Source organism: Myxine glutinosa, chromosome 6, assembly GCF_964187855.1.
Source record: "Myxine glutinosa chromosome 6, kmMyxGlut1.1, whole genome shotgun sequence".
Taxonomy (NCBI): Eukaryota; Metazoa; Chordata; class Myxini; order Myxiniformes; family Myxinidae; genus Myxine; species Myxine glutinosa.
In genome coordinates this window covers 57408495-57428476 of record NC_136266.1, presented here as the reverse complement: position 1 = coordinate 57428476, position 19982 = coordinate 57408495, and the positions used below count along the sequence as shown (strand labels likewise).

At 44.6% G+C, this 19982-nt stretch overlaps 1 protein-coding gene across 2 annotated transcripts in view; it reads left to right on the top strand.

Annotated features, from left to right (window-relative positions):
* LOC137429817 (E3 ubiquitin-protein ligase MARCHF3-like) overlaps positions 1–19982 on the top strand; it is a 74196-nt gene that overhangs the window by 8282 nt on the left and 45932 nt on the right. For both annotated transcript variants that reach the window (XM_068120090.2, XM_078779886.1), the window contains exon 2: positions 5690–5935. In XM_068120090.2, the coding sequence (XP_067976191.1) occupies positions 5766–5935 (170 nt within the window). In that variant the 5' untranslated portion in view covers positions 5690–5765. The remainder of the gene's footprint in view (positions 1–5689; positions 5936–19982) is intronic.

The window sequence follows — 19982 nt, the reverse complement described above, 5'->3', positions numbered from 1 at the left end:
CTTCACGAAGGACACCATGGGATCTTTAACATCCACCACCCAAAGCCAGCAGATGGGATATCGAGGGACGGCATACAGTGATTGATTAATCACACTGCCTGTAAAACACTGGGGTGACAGTTTATAGCTGGGTTGGGATTCAAACCCAGGCTAGATAGCTTATAAGTGAGTGTCGGTACCTCTTGGCCATCCTGTCATCCCACCAATATCCATGTACCCTTCAATCCCCAATGCTTCAAGGAACCCCTCAATCAAATCCATGGGTTGCACTCCGTTATAGCTTAAAACCACATTTTTATAATCTGGCATGTGTATTTGAAATGCAATATTTATAACCTTATTTCGTTGTTCATTGTTATGCAAAGCTTTGGGCATGGCATAAAAAAATGTTTAACACCTTAGAATGAATGTCAGATCTGGATCCGGACCTGAACCAAAATCTAACCGGCTTGTTTGTGTCACCTACTCAACTCAACCACCAAGTTTTGTCAAACCTATCCACAACTTTTTGTAATATTGTGCTATATACACTACTGGTCAAAAGTTTTAGAACACCTCGATTTTTCCAGTTTTTATTGAAATTTACGCAGTTTAATGTCTCGATGTACTCTGAAATTAAGCACATAACAAATAAACAATTGGAGATAAAAAAAGAAATCGTGGAATCATTTTGTTTAACAAAATTTAATTTAAATTTTTGACTCAGCAAAGTAGCCACCTTTTGCAGATATAACCGCCGAACACACTCGTGGCATTCTTTCTACAATGGAAATCAAATATTGTTCGGGAAGTTCTTCCCAACACTGTTGCAGAAGTTCCCACAAATGTGTTGCACTTATAGGTTGCTTTGCTTTCACCCTTCTGTCCAGTTCATCCCAAACCAGCTTGATGGGGTTTAAGTCTGGAGACTGTGATGGCCATTCCATGATTTGAAGCCTACCGTCTTGTTCTTTTCATCGAAGGTGGTTTTGACATAGCCTAGAGGTGTGTTTAAGGTCATTATCTTGCTGTAGGATGAGCCCCTGACCAACGAGGCGTGTACCAGAGGGTATTGCATGGCGCTGCAAAATGCTGTGGTAGCCCTTTTGGTTCAGGGTGCCAGTCACACTGTGCAAGTCGCCGACTCTGGATCCAGCAAAAGAGCCCCAGACCATCACGCTTCCTCCTCCATGTTTGACAGTTGGTGTCACACACCGAGGAACCATCCTTTCGCCTACTCGACGGCGTAGAAAAACCCTGCGTGATGAACCAAAGATTACAAATTTTGATTCATCGGCCCATATGACCTTCTTCCAGTCTTCAGTAGTCCACTGGCGGTGCTTCATGACCCAGGCAAGCCTCTTTTTCTTATTTTGCCATCTTAGCAATGGCTTTCGTTCTGCCACTCGACCTGTCAAACCTGCAGCTCGAAGTCTTCTCTTCACAGTTGAAACTGGGCCTTGCTTACTTCGACCAGTGTTAAGCTGTGTTTGAAGCTGTTGTTCCTTTGAGCCGCCTATCACGCAAGCTGTTGACTCTCAGAAACTTGTCTTCTGATTCTGTTGTGGCTTTGGGTCTGCCAGACCTCTTCCTGTCAGAGTTTCCTCCAGTTTTCAATATACTACTTCCTGCTGTGCAATATTGTCCAAATAATGCTTCAGAGGGTGTAATAACAGTCTGTTCCAATCCTGCTTTTATACAGACTGGGGGTTTGTGATCAAGTAATCAGCAGAGGTTGGGACACCTGTGGGAATTGTTTGCATCAACTTTCAAGGCTTAATTTACTTGCATTGCTGCAGAACAACTACAAGTTGTTAACCCATTACTTGTTCCCTGAAGAAGGCCTTTTTTTACAATATAACTGTGCACTTTACATTATTTTCCCGTTTTTGCTAACCTAAACTTTTTTTTTTAACCTCGAGCAGTTTACTGCTTACCTTTGTACCATTTCAGGTTATTCACTGGACATTAAACTGCATAAATTTCAATAAAAACTGGAAAAATTGAGGTGTTCTAAAACTTTTGACCGGTAGTGTATAGTTTTTTTACCCTGTCTCTCAATTATGAAGAATCACTTTGATAATTAAAAAATATTCTCGAATTCATATTCAGATCTTCACCCAAGTCGAACCACTTCGTTCTTGTCACACACCCAACATGTCCACCAAGTTTGGTCTAAATTCGTCCATAACTTTTTGAGATATCCTGCTCAGAGACTAACAAACAAACAAACAAGAAATATGTCATGCAGAGCACGATACTTGCAAAATCCAAATAAACAATAGTTGCCATGGAAACAGCAATTTTGTAATTTGGAAAGTTTGACCTATCAAGTGTTTGACATGATGGAATGTTGTGCATAAGAAATATGGCTGATCCATTTTCTAATTCCTGCTTAATAGGTGTTTTACATTTTTTGGATGGCGTTGGCCTTGACCATTGACTAATTTTGACCACATTTTTACACATATACTACACACATTTACAAATAAGCTGTGTAAGTTTCAATCTGATATCTTGAAAAATTACTGAGGTTTGGCAATAATAAAATCACAAAAATATCCCATTTGATTGATGGGGTGAAGTTGTTGGCATGGACACCATTTTCTATTTGCCATGTGAAACTTTTCTCTTTGCCACTTGGGTCTTTTTCTGTTCCATACATATGGAACTTTTCCCTCTGCCACGAACGAAGATGAGCAGAACCTGAAAAAAAGAGAAATTTAATCAATTAATTCAATTTTGCATCCTCTTAGCTTGGAACTGATGTGGTTTACCAATGGGGGCCTTTTGATTATGACTGGTGAACCTCAAGTGTTATTGCAGAAGGCCCTCAGACAGAAGGGTTTAATGGGATCTATAAGGTCTTATTGGACTAAGTGTTCTAATGTAGTCTATAGGGTCATAGAGGGCCTTAGAGTCTTCAGGTCTTTAGGGTGCTGGGGTAACGAAGGGCCTGGGGTGTGTTAGGGGGCTTAAGGGTCTTGGGGTTTGGGTTTGGGTTATAAATAAAGCGTCTTTGGGTTATAAAGGGTGGGTCTTCGTGTTATAAAGGGTCTCAAGGTTTTTGTGGTCTTAAGAGTCTTTGTGGTCTAACAGTTCTGGGCGTCTACAGGGTCTTAAGGATCTTAGGGCTCTTAAGGATCTTAGGGGTCTTAAAAGATCGTAGTGGCCTTAAAGGATCTTCAGGTTTCGAATGGTTTGAAGAGTCTTAGGGGCCTTAAAAGGTCTTATGGTTCCAAAGTGTCTTCATGGTCTTAAGGTCTAAAGGGTGTAAAGGTTTAAAGGGTACATAGGGTCTTTAAAGTTCCAAAGGGTCAAAAAGATATAAAGGCTCCTCTAAAGGTCTACATATATGAAAGGTATGTTCCACTAATCCGTAATTAATAGAGGTAATTAATAGACATAGTCAAGTTCCAATAATAAATTATTAATAGACTGTACCGCGGTCCAACTCACGTTCAAAGAGTATGTAATTAATAGACATGCTCACAGGGGTCAATCAAGACTTCACCTCGATGAACGTTCACTGTCTAATCGTGATTTCAGTTTTATATACAGTACAGTATATACATACATAGATATCAAGTGAATCGGCTGAAAATTGACGATTTATGTAACCTTAACCTTTGACCTATTGACGTCAAAAACAAGAGGCTTTCAGCTTGTCACTACATCTACAAGGTGGTGGAGTTTCGTAGAGATCAGATTAAAATATGACATATAGGTGATTGACAAACAGACAGACAAACAAACAAAATAACAGATCGGACCAACGAATATACTTGTGAATGATGTTCATGAATATACGAATTGAATGAATATACGAATATACTTGTGAAATTTCGCACGTAACAAACAGACAGGTGTGAAAACATAACCCCCGTCCACCTTTGGTGGTACAGGTAATTAATTATACGTAAGACGTCATGGTTAAATTAAAGAACTTTTTCGAACAGTGCTTAGGCTGACTGAGCATACTCATTACTCATCCAACCCATAGGCCTTGCAACACACCTCAAATCACGTGTGATGCGGACAAACACAAACTCAAGAAGAGGCATGACTAACGTGGACAGAATCAACATACAAAGTATAAAATCAACTTATGGTTAAATCAGACAACTTTGTTGAACTGGGGTCGCTCAGAGGGCTATATTAAAGTAGGCCTCCAGGAGGCACGATATTAAAGTGAATATGATTGCGGCCACACACACACACACACACACACACATACTTATTTATCGGCCATTTAGGACAAATATGGCGGCCGAACTACGTGACCGATGACATCATCATTAACATATTTTATTCCCCATGGAGAGTTCTTTGCAATGAACCATGTCCCAATTTTTTTCTATTCAGCACTTTCAGATACAGAGGTGCAAAGTTTTTTGGTTTTTCCAAGATGGCGGCCGAACCACGTGACCGATGATGTCATCAATTGGGCACAGTCTATTCCAGGGTAAGACACAGTCTATTCCAGATGTCTGTAACGTTTGGTGATTCTACGTGCAACGGTGTAGACGTAGTGCTGCGCACAGACAGACAAACAGATGAAAAATCGGTCAGAGACCGAGGACTTGCCGGAATTTACTTTTTTGTCTGCCATTTAGGACAAATATGGTGGCCGAACCACGTGACCGATGACGTCATCATTTGGGCACAGTATATTAGAGGGCAAGACAAATACGTGTGCAAAGCTTGGCGATTCTATGTGCAACGGTGTAGATGTAGTGGTGCAAACAGACAAACAGACAGACAAACAGACAGACAAACGAACAGATCAACATATTTGCCGGAATCTTAAACGGCAAGTAACAAACAGACAAACAGACAGAACCACAAATGCAACCGACCAATATACTTGAAAAATCTTCGATTTTGCAAGTAATAAATGGAGCGGGAGACAAGATGGGGAGAGATGGGGAAGCGCACAAGTACAACATTTGAAAGCAGGGACATCGGGAGAACTGTGGGAGGGAGAGGGCTTGGGGGAGGAGGCATGGGAAGGGGGGGTGGGGGGTGGGTGGGAGAGGTGTAAAACACATGGACACAGCGAGGACTTCCAGGAAAGAAGTCGGTATTTCAGAAAAAGTGGATCTGGGGTGAATTAACGAGGGTAGAAATAGACACATATACAGACAAACACATACACACAAACACATAAACCCAAACACACACACACACACACACACACACACAAACACATACACACATACACACACACACACACACACACACAAACACAAACACATACACACAAACAAACGCACACACATACATAAACACACACACACATATATAAACACACACACACACACACACACACACACAAACACACACACACACAAAAACACACACACACACAATCCCATACACAAACATACACACACAAACACATACACAAACTCACACACAAACACACACATACACACACAAACACAGATATACACACATCACACAAACACAAAAACACATTCACACACAAACACGCACACACACACACACTAACACACACAATTTCATACACTCAAACATACACACACACTGATTACATTGCCTCTTTCTTTTGGCAAGGCCAATTCCTTGAAAGTCCGTAGCAACCCATAAGCCTCTCCACCTGGCACAACCATCTCCAGCTGTAATAATAACTTATTAAAACTTGGGAATCACAAGAGTTGATCATGATTCTGTTCTGTCTTCCTAGAGCGCTGCAACCGATCGGCCATGGACCCAGACTGGTGTGACGTCTCTGGCCGGCGTGACGTCAGCCTGCCAGTTCAATGGCATCGCCGCTTCCGACAGAGCCCCTTTCTGATAGCAGTTCATGCAGTGCTGTTCCGCCGGGGGGCAAGACGGCAGGTCGTTGTGCGGGTGACCCACGCTGGCTGCTTGGGAGAGAGAGCGACGCTCGATCTCTGCCGGTCGCACTCCGATCCTGCAGCGACAAAAGGTATTGCTGCCATTTAAAACACCTGTCAGTCCCACAATCACTTTTTATGTCACTTTGATTTGTGAGCTATAAAGATTTCACTCTATTTTATCTGATTTTGTTAAAAATAAAAATAAATCCATATTTTGGAGTCGCCACAATTGTGCCACAAATACCATTTGAGTTATTGTCATCAATTTTTCAACAAAGCTTTATTCAGATAATATGGAGAAGGCAAATTAATAATTTTGTCAAAAGGTCAAAGATCAGCGTCACGTAAAATCATAAATTTTCATCGAAGTGACCTGAAATTTCAATTTACCATTTGAGTTTTGTCATCAAAGTTTCACCAAAGCCTTATTATGAGAATTAGCAACGGTACCCGCCCTGTGGGCGGGGCTTCAATTGGGAAGCCCAAATGAAAAGGCAAAATATCAGAAATTGAAGGGTTAAAAAAAAAAAAATGATTCATATAAACATCCAACCAATTACACATCCAGCCAATCCAGCCATCCAGCCAATCCAGCCAACATCTATCCAGCCAATTATTATTTTTAGATCAAAAGGTCAAAGGTCAAGGTTGCGTGAAATCACCCATTTTCACCCAATTTACCTAAAATTTCAGGAATTTGCATATAATGTCACTGAATTGGTTCACCAATCAAAAGCTAGAAGCTGATTAATTTTTTAGATCTAAAGCTCAAAGATCAAGGCTGCATAAAATCATAAATTTTAAAAATTTTTTTATATATAACTGTTTTCGTTATTTTGAGCATACCGAAGAAGAAGACAACTGACTACAAATGGATGCAGACGGGCTTTGCATTTTCACATGCTTTCTAGTTTAGATGTTGTGATCATTTATGTCAAGCTCATAATTGGCATTCCAACACATTCCAGAGCCCCTCCCAGGTAGCTAATGATGCCAGGCAGACTCTGGATCGACACCTGCCAGCTGTATCGACATATACCCAAATTTGGTCCATTGTCATTGGCTATACCTATGCTGCCATCAGACTATGATGTCGCTCATCGTAAAAACTTGTTTCCACATTTCAAGGACCCTGGATACCTATTTGTGCACCATGCCATGCAATACTGGCAATTCATTACAATGATGAATGGCTTCTGTGCAGCTTAACCTCAATGGTATTAATTGCTCAATGAACTGTTCCCTGCTTGCCTGACATTCCATTGCTTTCCCATATCCTTTCATCACATAATGGAGGTTTGCTCAGTCAATATGGTCATGTCTCTTTTTTTCGTTTAAAATTACACGGCAGAGATATCTTTCCTTTTTGAGATTGTTTTTAAATGGTATGACAATCCACATGGCTGATAAAATGGTTGAATTCATCCTGTTGGGGCTTTTAACCCTTTGACAGTCACGTATAATCACCCACTCCACCGAAGGTGGACGGAGGTTACGTTTTCACCACTGTCTGTTTGTTACTTGCGAAAATAGATTTTTCAAGTATATTGGTTGGTCGCGTGTATTATTCTGTCTGTCTGTTTGTCTGTTTGTTTGTCTGTTTGTTTGTCTGTCAGTCGCCCACAGGTGACAATTTCAAACCAATTTTCAAGAAACTTCAAAAGGTCAACAACTCAGGTGACATTTCTAAAATCCTTAATTTTCATCTGATTGACTTGTAATTTGAACAGGATTTACATATCAGGTCACGGAATTCATCCAGCAATTATTTTTAGGCCAAAAGGTCAACATAGGACCAACTTCTAAAATGCTCAATTTTCATCTGATTGACTTGCAATTTCAACAGCATTTGCATATCAGGTCACTGAATTCAACCACCAAGTATTTTTGAGATCAACATAGGCCAAAAGGTCAACACAGGACTAACTTCTAAAATCGTCAATTTTAATCCGATTGAGTTGAAATTTTAACATGATTTGCATATCCGGTCACTTAATTCAACCAACAATTATTTTTGAGATCGAAAGGTGAAAGTGTCAACATAGGCCAAATTTATATAATTGTACAAATCAAATGCACATATGGGGCATTGTTACTAATGGAAAAGGGTGCCCCATGAATTTTGGTACAGTTAGGGGCGGTATGCACAATACATATGTACAGTGCATTCAAAAAGTATTCAGACCCCTTCACTTTTTTCACATTTTGTTATGTTGCAGCCTTATGCTGAAATCGTTTAAATTCATTTTTCCCTCATCAATCTACACTCAATACCCCATAATGACAAAGACAAAACAGGCTTTTAGAAAGTTTTGCAAATTTATTAAAAAGAAAAAACTGAAATATCACATTGATATAAGTATTCAGACCCTTTGCTATGACACTTGAAATTTAGCTCAGGTGCCTCCCATTTGTCTTGATCATCTTTGAGATGTTTCTACACCTTGTATGGAGTCCACCTGTGGTAAATTCAATTGATTGGACATGATTTGGAAAGGCACACACCTGTCTATATAAAGTCTCACAGCTGACAATGCATATCAGAGCAAAAACCAAGCCATGAGGTCGAAGGAACTGCCTGCAGAGCTCAGAGACAGGATTGTGTCGATGCACAGATGTGGGGAAGCCTAAAAAAAATTTCTGCTGCATTGAAGGTTCCTAAGAGCACAGTGGCCTCCATAATTCTTAAATAGAAGAAGTTTGGAACAACCAGGACTCTTCCTAGAACTAGCCGCCTGGCCAAACTGAGCAATCGGGGGAGAAGGGCCTTGGTAAGAGAGGTGACCAAGAACCCGATGGTCACTCTGGCTGAGCTCCAGAGATCCTGTGTGGAGATGGGAGAAACTTCCAGAAGGGCAACCATCACTGCAACACTCCACCGATCTGGGCTTTATGGCAGAGTGGCCAGATGGAAGCCTCTCCTCAGTGAAAGACACATGAAAGCCCGCTTGGAGTTTGCAAAAAAGCACCGAAAGGACTCTCAGACTGTGAGAAACAAGATTCTGTGGTCTGATGAAACCAAGATTGAACTGTTTGGCCTCAATTCTAAGCGTCATGTCTGGAGGAAACCAGGCACAGCTCATCACCTGCCCAATACCATCCCAATGGTGAAGCATGGTGGTGGCAACATCATGCTGTGGGGGTGTTTTTAACAGCAGGGACTGGGGGACTGGTCAGGGTTGAGGGAACAATGAACGGAGCAAAGTACAGAGATATCCTTAATGAAAACCTGAAACACAGCGCTCAGGACCTCAGACTGGGCCGAAGGTTCACCTTCCAGTGTAGATTGATGAGGGAAAAAATGAATTTAAACGATTTGAGCATAAGGCTGCAACATAACAAAATGTGAAAAAAGTGAAGGGGTCTGAATACTTTCTGAATGCACTGTAAAAAGGGAGAAGGAGGGGGGACTCAAATTTTGGAAAATTAATTGGGGGAGATTAATTGGAACACCAGCATCATGGTAAAGGCATAGACTAGTCACTAGAGTGAAGTTGATGATGGCGCATGCACACCATAGCAAATGCCCACACTTCCCAACAAAAGAAAAGTTGAAATATGGCAAAACATTTCACCAGAAATGACCCAATATTACATTTCGAGTTTAAAAAGACTCCGTTTTGACCCGTGTGACCCTTAGGGCCTACTCCTAGGGAATAAACGTGGGGGTCATATTAGGCATTTGAATTTTTGACTCTGACCCAGGGGGCAGGGCCAAAAATTACACTGCTCTTGCACCTTCGTGCCATGTGGTGATCATAACTACGAAGTTTGGTGAATTTCTGCACATCTTTTTAGGAGGAGATAGCATGATGGATGGACAGATAGAGCCTACATTTTCACCCCCCTTCCCTGTTTTTTGTTTTTCAAAAAGTGTGGGGATAATAAAAACAAGGGTTTGGAAGGGGCGGGTTTTTCAAGTTGGGAGGTGTGTTTGTGTTAATACACAGTTCAGTGATGACTGACATTCGATGATACCGATTTCTTTGTTTGTGTAGTGAATATTTAACTCTGCATTATTATTTGTCCATGACATTTTGATTGCTGCAGAAATGGACCCCGGGGGAGAGAATCCATGAACACGTAGGATATCATTGTTTCATTAGTCTGTGTACTTAGATTGATTTTCTACCCTTATTATAGGGGATGAGGGACAAATGCGTTGTGTGGGTTTAACTAGGCTTTTCTTTCCCCTTTGAGTAATTAGCACCTTTTCATTCTTTCTTTTAATCCATCTTTTAATCCGTTTATCCATCTTCCAAATCCATCAATACCTCCACCCATCCTCCATTCACATTACTCGCCATTGCTTTCGTTCCCATTACTCGCCATTGCTTTCGTTCCCATTACTCGCCATTGCGCCCGAACCTCTATTCACCGCGCCGCCTCGTAACTGCTTTTCATAACCCGTATCAGTTACAAAACCCTTTTTCATTTGCAATAATTAAATCCGTCCATATTCCTACCTTTCTCCCATCCTTCCTGCACATTTCACTTGGCACAATACACATTTCAAACATAGCCAAAGTTCTATGGACACTGCAGACTGCAATGGCAAGTACAACCATGGCAAGTGAACAAAGGCTGTGCTTCAGGGTGCAGTTCCTCGGAGCTGTGGGCGGAGTTCACTGCACTTTCCTTGGAGGTTGTTGTGAGTTACAGCCAATAGAGATGCGGGCGCCGGGTTAAAGGGTGTGGCACGGTCTTGCTTCAGGTAACTCCGCCTAATAAGAACCAGGCAAGGCATTCATTCTCACCTCACTTCTTTATTCTAAGGCTCACTCTGCCCTCGCTACACCTCTCACTACACATCACACACACACACACACACACACACACACACACACACACACACACACACACACACACACACACACACACACACACACATCTTTGCCTTCCATTCCTTCCCCATTCCTCCCGTCCACTTTGGATAGCGTGATCTTCCCCATTCCACGGTGGTGAATCAGAGGCTGAAACCAAGCCTCGCTTTGCTTCTTTCTTCTCTTCTTCCGATCTGTGTTTTCCCGGAATGGTTCTGATGGGGTGCCTGTCCTGTGTATAGACGAAGAAAGATCGCAGAAGGTGCTCAATAGGTGCTAAGGCATTAAACATACTGTTATTTTGTGTCATTAATTGCTATACGTGCTGGTCGGGGATTTCTCTGTGCTTTGTAAATACAGTCAGTCCTCGCTTAACATTGTAGTTACGTTCTTGAAAAGTGCAACTTTAACCGAAACGACTTCAAGCGAATCCAATTTCTCCATAAGAATTAATGTAAATGGTGGGATTACAGTTCCAGGAAAAACGTAATCGTCAGACAAAAGACATTATTTACATGTAGAATATATATTTTTAAATAATTTTAAACAAACAATTGAATATCATCATCCCCAGTTGCTTTTTTCTCATAATCTCTAGTTGTTTCAGATCTTCATTGGTTAGCTCTTCTTCGTGTGATTGCAGAAGTTTTGTAACGTCTGCTTCTTCCACCTCATCAAAACCCGCTTTATTGGCCTAGCTAAGAAAAACTTTCTTCATAGTGGGGACAACATCTTTAAATCCTTTCAGGTCATTGACACATTCAGGACACAGCTTCCTCCACACACCATTCATGTTCACCTGAGTAACTTCAGCCCAGGACCTACCGATGTTATCGATGCACAGCTCGATGTATACAGTGCCTTCACAAAGTATTCACACCCCTTGACGTTTTCACATTTTGTTGTGTTACAGCCTGAATTTAAAATTGTTAAATCGAGATTTTTTTTGTCACTGATCTACATCTATCTATAATTCCAGTAATCTCTGTGTGTCTGTGTGTCTGTGTGTGTGTCTGTGTGTTTGTCTGTGACCGCTGTTTCTCGACAACCACGGGTCCGATATACTTGAAACTTGCCAGGTATATTGCTGGGGACCCGAGGATGTGCCTTTTCAAGGTTTCATATTAATCGGACAAGTAGTTACCGAGCTATGGCGATTTCTTTACCAAACTCCGCAAGCCGTTCGCTTTGGACCAAACCATTGCATGTAAATAGAGGGGGGGGGATTGTCACCGTACTCGCAAGCCGTTTGCTTTGGACCAAACCATTTCATGTAAATAGAGGGGGGGGATTGTCACCGTACTCGCAAGCCGTTCGCTTTGGACCAAACCATTTCATGTAAATAGAGGGGGGGATTGTCACCGTACTCGCAGGCCGTTCGCTTTGGACCAAACCATTTCATGTAAATAGAGGGGGGGGGGATATAATTTTAGATATATATATAGTACGGGCATGCCCTAGTCTATCTATAATTCCAGTAATCTCTATGTCTGTGTGTCGTTTGTCTGTGACCGCTGTTTCTCGACAACCACGGGTCCGATATACTTGAAACTTGCCAGGTATATTGCTGGGGACCTGAGGATGTGCCTTTTCAAGGTTTCATATTAATCGGAGAAGTAGTTACCGAGCTATGGCGATTTCTTTACCAAACTCCGCAAGCCGTTCGCTTTGGACCAAACCATTTCATGTAAATAGAGGGGGGGGGGATTGTCACCGTACTCGCAAGCCGTTCGCTTTGGCTTTGCGAATGGACCAAACCATTTCATGTAAATAGAGGGGGGGGATTGTCACCGTACTCGCAAGCCGTTCGCTTTGGCTTTGCGAATGGACCAAACCATTTCATGGACCAAACCATTTCATGTAAATAGAGGGGGGGTATTGTCACCGTACTCGCACCCACGTACCCACGTACCCACGTACGGGCATTGCACCCACGTACGGGCATGCCCTAGTATAATAAATACCACACAATGTCAGTGAAATTTTTTAATACAAATGTTTACAAAATAACTAAAAATGAAAAGCTGAAATGTCGAGTCAAGAAGTATTTAACACCTTTGCTATGACACTCCAAATTGAGTTCAGGTGCATCCAATTTCCTTTGATCATCCTTGAGATGTCTCTACAACTTTATTGGTTGGAGTCCACCTGTGGCCAATTCATTTGATTGGACATGATTTAGAAATAAATACACCTTTCTATATAAGGTCCCACATTTGACAGTGCATGTCAGAGCAGAAACTCTACCATGAAGTCCAAGGAACTGTCTGTAGAACTCCGAGATAGATTTGTGAGGAGGCATAGATCTGGGGATGGGTATAAAGCAATTTCTAGAGTGTTGAAAGTTCCCAAAAGTACAGTGAGTTCCATCATTAGGAAAGGGAAACAATATGAAACTACCCAGACTCTTCCTAGAGCTGGCCGTCTGACCAAACTGAACAATCGGGAAAGAAAGACCTTTGTCAGGGAGGTGACAAAGAACCCAATGACCACTCTGACAGAACCAGAGAGTTCCTTGGCTGAGATGAGAGAACCTGCCGGAAGGACAACAGTCTCTGCAGCACTTCACAAATGTAGGCTTTATGGGAGAGTGACCAGGTGGAAGCCACTCCTGAGAAAAAGCCACATGACAGCACACATGGAGTTTGCAAAAAGGTATGTGAAAGACTCTGAGAGCATGAGGCAACAGACTCTGTGGTCTGATGAGACGAAAATTGAACTTTGGCCTGAATGCAAAGCGCTATGTCTGGTGGAAACCGAGCACAGCTCATCACCCATCTAACACCATCCCTACCGTGAAGCATGGTGGTGGCAGCATCATGATATGGGGATGCTTTTCAGCGGCAGGGACTTGAGACTTGTAAGGATCAAGGAAACAATGAATGGAGCCAAATACAGGCAAATCCTTGAGGAGAACCTGCTTCAGAGTGAAAAGACAAGTAAAAATTTATGTTCCAACAAGATAATGAACCCAAGCTTACAGCCAAAGCAACACTGGAATGGTTTCAGAACAAGAACGTGAATGTCCTTGAGTGGGCCAGCCAAAGCCCAGACTTGAACCCCATTGAGAATCTGTGGAAAAACTTGAAGATTGTTGTTCACCAAAGCTCCACATCAAACCTGACAGAGTTTGAGCAAATCTGCAAGGAAGAATGGGAGAAATTCCCCAAATCCAGATGTGCAAAGCTGATACAGACAAACCCAAGAAGACTCAAAGCTGTAATCGCTGCCAAAGACGCTTCTCCGAAGTACTGACTCAGGGGGTTGAATACTTATGTAAATTAGATATTTATCTATTTCAATTTTAATTATTTTGTAAAAGTTTCGCAAAAAAATTCCACTTTGACATTATGGGGTATTATGTGTAGATCAGTGACAAAAAAAAATCTCAGTTTAATCCATTTCAAATTCAGGCTTTAACACAATAAAATGTGAAAAAAGTCAAGGGGTATAAATACTTTCTGAAGGTACTGTATGTGTGTGTGTGTGTGTGTGTGTGTGTGTGTGTGTGCATATATAATTATATATATATATATATATATATATTTATATTTGTATATATATATATATATATTTGTATATATATATATATATATATATATATATATTGTTGCGAATATGGAATTTGGCCTCCATATCCGCTTGTAAATATTCCCCTATTTTCTCCGATACTCCCCAACTCTCCCTTACCCCATTCCCTAGTCCCATTGTCTGTAAACAACACCCATTAGAGCCGATCTTCCCCTTCATCCCCCCATTAAATGTCGTGCCCAGGTCCCCCGCACCACACGTAGACAATTATAGGACATCTTGCTAGTTATTCTTAATCTATGTCAGTTAAGGACTTGTTTCCATTAATTATGACTCTTCGTTGCACCAGAATGTGATTATATGGCACCTGTTAGGAAGTTTAGGACCTCCCCATACCTCTCCGCATCTCTTCCCCATGAAGAAGCGCCAACTACAACAACAACAACAAAAGAGGGGGGCGGCGCGGTGACGGCATGGGGAGTGGGCGTCCTCCTTCCGGCTCGGTTAGCCACCATTGACCACGCGCTCCACGGGGTTACCACGAAGGGGCTCCCTGTCGGCCCCTCGTCAAGGGCGGAGCCGGTAACCCCCGCCCCCAATGAGAAGCCATGGGCCGATGCCATCTGGGGCGGCGCTAACGAGCCGAGGGCGTGTCACTCCCCGCCGGATATATACGCGGCCCCGCGCCGGACGTGAAAAGAGATGCGCCCCGAGCTTGGAAGGACAAGACGCCACCCTCCCGAGCGCTGAGCGACCTCCCCGGCATCTCCACCAAAGTCGCGACCCACGAGCGCTGAGCGACCTCCCCGCATCTGCTGGACACCACCGTACGTGATTCTGTCCCTGAGCCAGGTGCACCTGAGCCATCGACTGCCGCTTTCCTTGCCATCAAATCCCGTGTGAGTCAGCGTTGTCCCGTTTATCTGTGGTCTGTCTAGGGTTAATATAAGAGTGTGTCTAAGTGCCTGTCTTCCTGTAATATACCTCTAGCCCCTGTAATCTAACCTTTTTCCGTACGAATATACTTGAGAACTGAACCCCTGGTGTCGTATTGTGTCATTATAACCCAGCCGGGTGTCTTCTCTTTCCTATTGAGCCAGCATAGCGCGATTAGTCAACCCCGGGTGCAATCGGGGTAACTTGTACGGATACGGCGGCCATCCCGCTCGGCCCACCATACCATCAAAGTCGTATCTGTAACAATTGGTGTCGAGGAGTGGAATTCGAACCCGGGACTAAATTAATTAGGCCCAAATTTTGGGAGGGAAAATCGATTCGGAGCGCGTTTCCCGCGCGAAATTATAACGGCGAAATTTCAATTTGTTTTACGAAAATAAAAAAAAATAAAAACCGAATTTTGAAAGTCGCGCTATGGCGGATCAAGACGGCTGGGGTCCGGTAGGGGAGAGTGAGGCAGGGTCGGTCCAGGACCAAATTGAGGGACGTGAGGAGAGCGAAGCAGCGAGGGTAGCAGACGCGCAAAATGGCGCCTCGCTGGTCACCGCGCCCGCGACCGTGGTAGCGCCCCTGGTGGATCCGAACCTTTTTATGTTGCAAATGAGGGCCCTTATGGAACGAATGGGAGACCAAATTGTGGGAATGAGGGCTCAGGGTGAGCGATTAGAGGGCCAAATGGGGGTAATGGGAAACCAAATGGGGGTAATGAGGGACGAAGCGAGGGGTACCGGTGAGAAGTTAGACAATAATTTTGAGGAGTTAGACAAGAAAATTGGGAAGTTAGACAATAATTTTGAGGAGTTAGACAAGAAAATTGGGAAGTTAGACAATAATTTTGAGGGGTTAGACAACGGGATAAAAGAAGTGAAAAATGGGTTAACGGGGGTAGAAAACAGAATGGCCGCTCAAGAGAATCAAATGGAAGGGATGCAAAAGGGGTTAGAGGGGTTAGAAAACAGTATGGAAGGCAAATTGAGGGACATGAGGGACCAAGCGGAAAGGGAAGTTAAACAAATGGAGCAGCAGATAGAGGGGGTCAGAGTGGGGGTAGAAACCAAACTGGATGCTCACAGGGAGGAAATGGAGCAGATGAGGGTGGCATCTGGGCAGGAGATGCAAGTGATGGGAGAGGAGATCAGAAGAGGAGTGAGTGAGGAGGTCGGAGGAGTGCGCGAGGAGGTGAGGCACTGTAAGGAGTGCATGGAGAAAGAGGTGAGAAAGGGGACTGTAAAATTGCAAGGTGGTATAGAGGAGTTGACGCTGGGAGTAGAACAACTGACAGTGGGACAAAAGGAGCTGGGGGACCAGGTAAAGAAGAACACAGCGGTAATAGAGGGTTTAAAATCGACACAGAAGGAGATGAAAAAGGACGTAGGGGTAATTAAAAAAGAGTGCCAGACGGTACATGAGGACCTGACGAGGAAAATGGACAAGGTGGTAGAGGTAATGGAGGTTAAAGAGCGGGAGGTGCGGGAGCACATAGAAAAAAATAAAGTGGAGTTAGAGGAAGAACTTAAAGGGGCGCACGAAGAGATGAAGGAGATGAAGCAAAAATTAGAGGAAGTGGAAGAAGGGGTGAGCGAAATTAAAAAGCGACGGAGAGAGGATAAGAAAGAGATAAAAGAGGAGGTAAAAGAATTGGTCCAGAGTCTGTGTTCGGATCGTGATGATGTGCTCATTAACCGGATGAGGGATTCGCAGGTGATGGAGGAGAAGCGAAGAGGAAGAGGACCCGGTGTAAGTGGTGACCAATATGGTCGTGCGTATGATGCGCCGGGGGATTTAATAAGCTTGGGGGTCGAGATAGACCCGGGTGTTCGTGAAAGGCCGTTGGTGAGGTGTGCGACAGGTCTGGTGTGCGAAAAAGGAGGTGTGCAAGAAAGTCCGACTCTGGGGTGTGTGAGGAAAAAGTGCGTGCCAAGGAGTGAGTGTGCTGGCGAGAGTGAGTCGGTCGTAGCGCGTGTGCGAGGGAGCACATGGAAGCGTGGTGTGGTGAGTGTTACAGAGGGTGTGACGGGAGAGTGTGCGCAGGAGTGTGCGCGAGAAAGGTGTGTGACGGACAGGTGCATGAGGAAAGAGTGCGCTGTCAGAAGTAAGGAAGAGTGGCCACCTGTGGTGAGTGTTACAGAGGGTGTAACGGGAGAGTGTGCGCGAGAAAGGTGTGTGACGGACAGGTGCATGAGGAAAGAGTGCGCTGTCAGAAGTAAGGAAGAGTGTCCACCTGTGGTGAGTGTTACAGAGGGTGTAACGGGAGAGTGTGCGCGAGAAAGGTGTGTAACGGACAGGTGCATGGGGAAAGAGTGCGCTGTCAAGAGGAAGGGTGAGTTCGCTGTCAGGAATGGAGGTGAAAGTAGTGAGAGTGACATGGAGCGTGAGTTAGTTGTGACAGGTGAGCGAGGATGTACACCTGGGATGGAAGGATGCACACCTGGAATGGTAGAGCGTGAGTGGGAATGCACGCTGGAGTTGGTGGTGAGGCACGTGGTTGGGTGTGCGAATGAGAGCACACCTGTGATTGTCACAGAGGAGGTGACCGAGGAGGGGGCGCGAAGAGGTGTATTGGTGAGGTGTGCTACCAACGAGTGTGTGCCAAAGTGTTCGGTGGTCAGGTGTGTGACCAAGGCGGTGAGTGGAATGGGTGTACCTGGGTGTGTAAGGAACGGTACGAGGGGCATGGAAACGGCTGGATGTGTGAGCAAGGAACGGGCTGCGGGGTGTAAGCGTCCAGGTGAAGCATCGACGTTACACAGGTTAGAGGTTAGGTCGACTTTTAGCCGAATCGGGCCCTCGGTGCGTGCTGGGCCTCGCTTTGGACGGCCGCGTCCGTGCTCCACTAGGCGGAGCTGGCAGCCCGATAGGAAGGGTCGTTATGGCGACCGCGTTGTGTTGAGACGTGCCGGCAGGTCGAGATCGGGACATTGGATGGCTCCGCGCCGAGGTGATGCGTGGGATCTCGGCCCGGGTAAGCCCCCGTCCCTGCACCGAGTGCCGGACGCATTCAGCCGCTGGCACAAAACAACCAGCATCCATTGCTTGGCTTTACGAAGCCGGGCTTTGGACAGGGATTGGCGCACCGAGAGGTATTAGTGAGTAGACTGGGTGATGAGGTTAGTGTTTTGGACCCAAAATTAGAGAAAAACAAAATTTGATGATTGGCCAAGGATTGGCAGTAGTGATTGGCAGATGATGGGCAGTGATTGGCAAATTTTTAATTTGTTGAAATTTGACGTGCAAAATTGATAGTGAGAGACCCCCGATGTGGTGGGATGGCAAATCCACCATCCTTCCCATGGGGGGGCAAATGCGCAATAGTTTATGGGGTGTATGGCAGTGAAAACTAGCCCGGGTGGGTTAGGATATTGTGTGTAGGGATCTAGAGAAGATGACCTTAGGTAACGTTAAGGTTAGTTAGTGACTGATACCTGTAGTGGGGACGCAGGTAGATTAGTATGGATGATAATGACGTGGGAGCGCAATAGTTTAAAGGGACGACTGGGAAGCGCAAGTTTCAGAAGGGAGTAGTTAGCTGAGATGATGCCGTGTTTGTGAGAATTGAACAGGTGTGATTGCACAGGTGTGCAACTGGACAGGTGTGTGGAGCCGTGTATGAGTAGTGAGTGTGTGGATCAGCGCGAATGCGCTTGGGGAGAGAAGGGTGCCGGTGGCACCAGGTGTGAGAGCACAGGTGTGCAAGTACAGGTGTGTGGAGAAAGTTGGAGTAAGTGGTACGGAGTGGTGTGCATGGTGCGAAGGTGTGGATGGGGGAAGAGTGGACCCCCATCACGGATACCCGGGGCAGGTAGTGTAAGTGTTAGGTAGAGGGTGCAGGTAAATTGTGGTTGGATATTGGCATTTGTGGTGCGGTTGCAGAATGGTGTTGCGAATGGGTGCATTAGTGTTGTGGAAATGGCTGGGCGTGTAGCCTGTTAGTGTGTGTAGTTGGTTGGGCACTCCACCACTGTGAGGATGTCGGCCAGGTGAGGCCGCAGGTGGGCTCTGGGAGCCGGTAGTTGTGAGTGGGTGCCTGAGGATCCCGGGTGTGGATCGGGCAGCCCAGTGCCAGAGAGGGCACGGAGTGGGGAGAGAGCCAGAGGGCCTTCCCCAGGTAGTTAGGTTAGGGTGAGGAGCAGGTAAGCTCGGAGGCAACTGCAGTGGTGGAGGTGTGCAGGTGGGTAGACCCACTGGGAGAGGTACACGCCGCAGCCCAGAAATTGTGCGAGGGCACCGGGAGATGAATCGGGGGAGTGAGACCCCAAATTGAAGAGCACCACAGTTTGGCCAATGGGAATTGGTTTTTAGAACCCATAGTGTAAGAGGGCCAATGGTTTGGCCGGAGAAAGCCCCCGGGTAGTGTAAAGTTGTTAAAGTCATTTAGGAGATAGTTAGGATTGATGAACCTGTCGCACCATACGCAGCCACTTGCCTGTGGTGATGATGATGACTCCACACCTGTGTTTTCTTTGTTTGTTGCAGGAAATGAGATTGCTGTGAGGATTTGTGAGACGCATCACGACGTGGATGAGACATTGGGGTGATTCCATCTCTCCCTCCCTAGGAGGGACTGATGATGAATTGGTGATGGCAAATTTTGATGTTCAGTTGGAGATGGCAAATTTTGATGAGAGTTGAAAATGGCAAATTTGATTGGTTAGGAGGGAGAGAAGACGAATTTGGTATATGGGAGGAACGGGGAAGACAGTAGGGATGTTTGTTGATTTGTAAAGTAGATGTTTATGAGTAGTGTAGTGTTGTGTGGATGCAGTAAGGGGTAAGGGAGGGGCCATGTAGGTTACCTGGTGGGGGGGGGGCGTACGATAGGAACGTA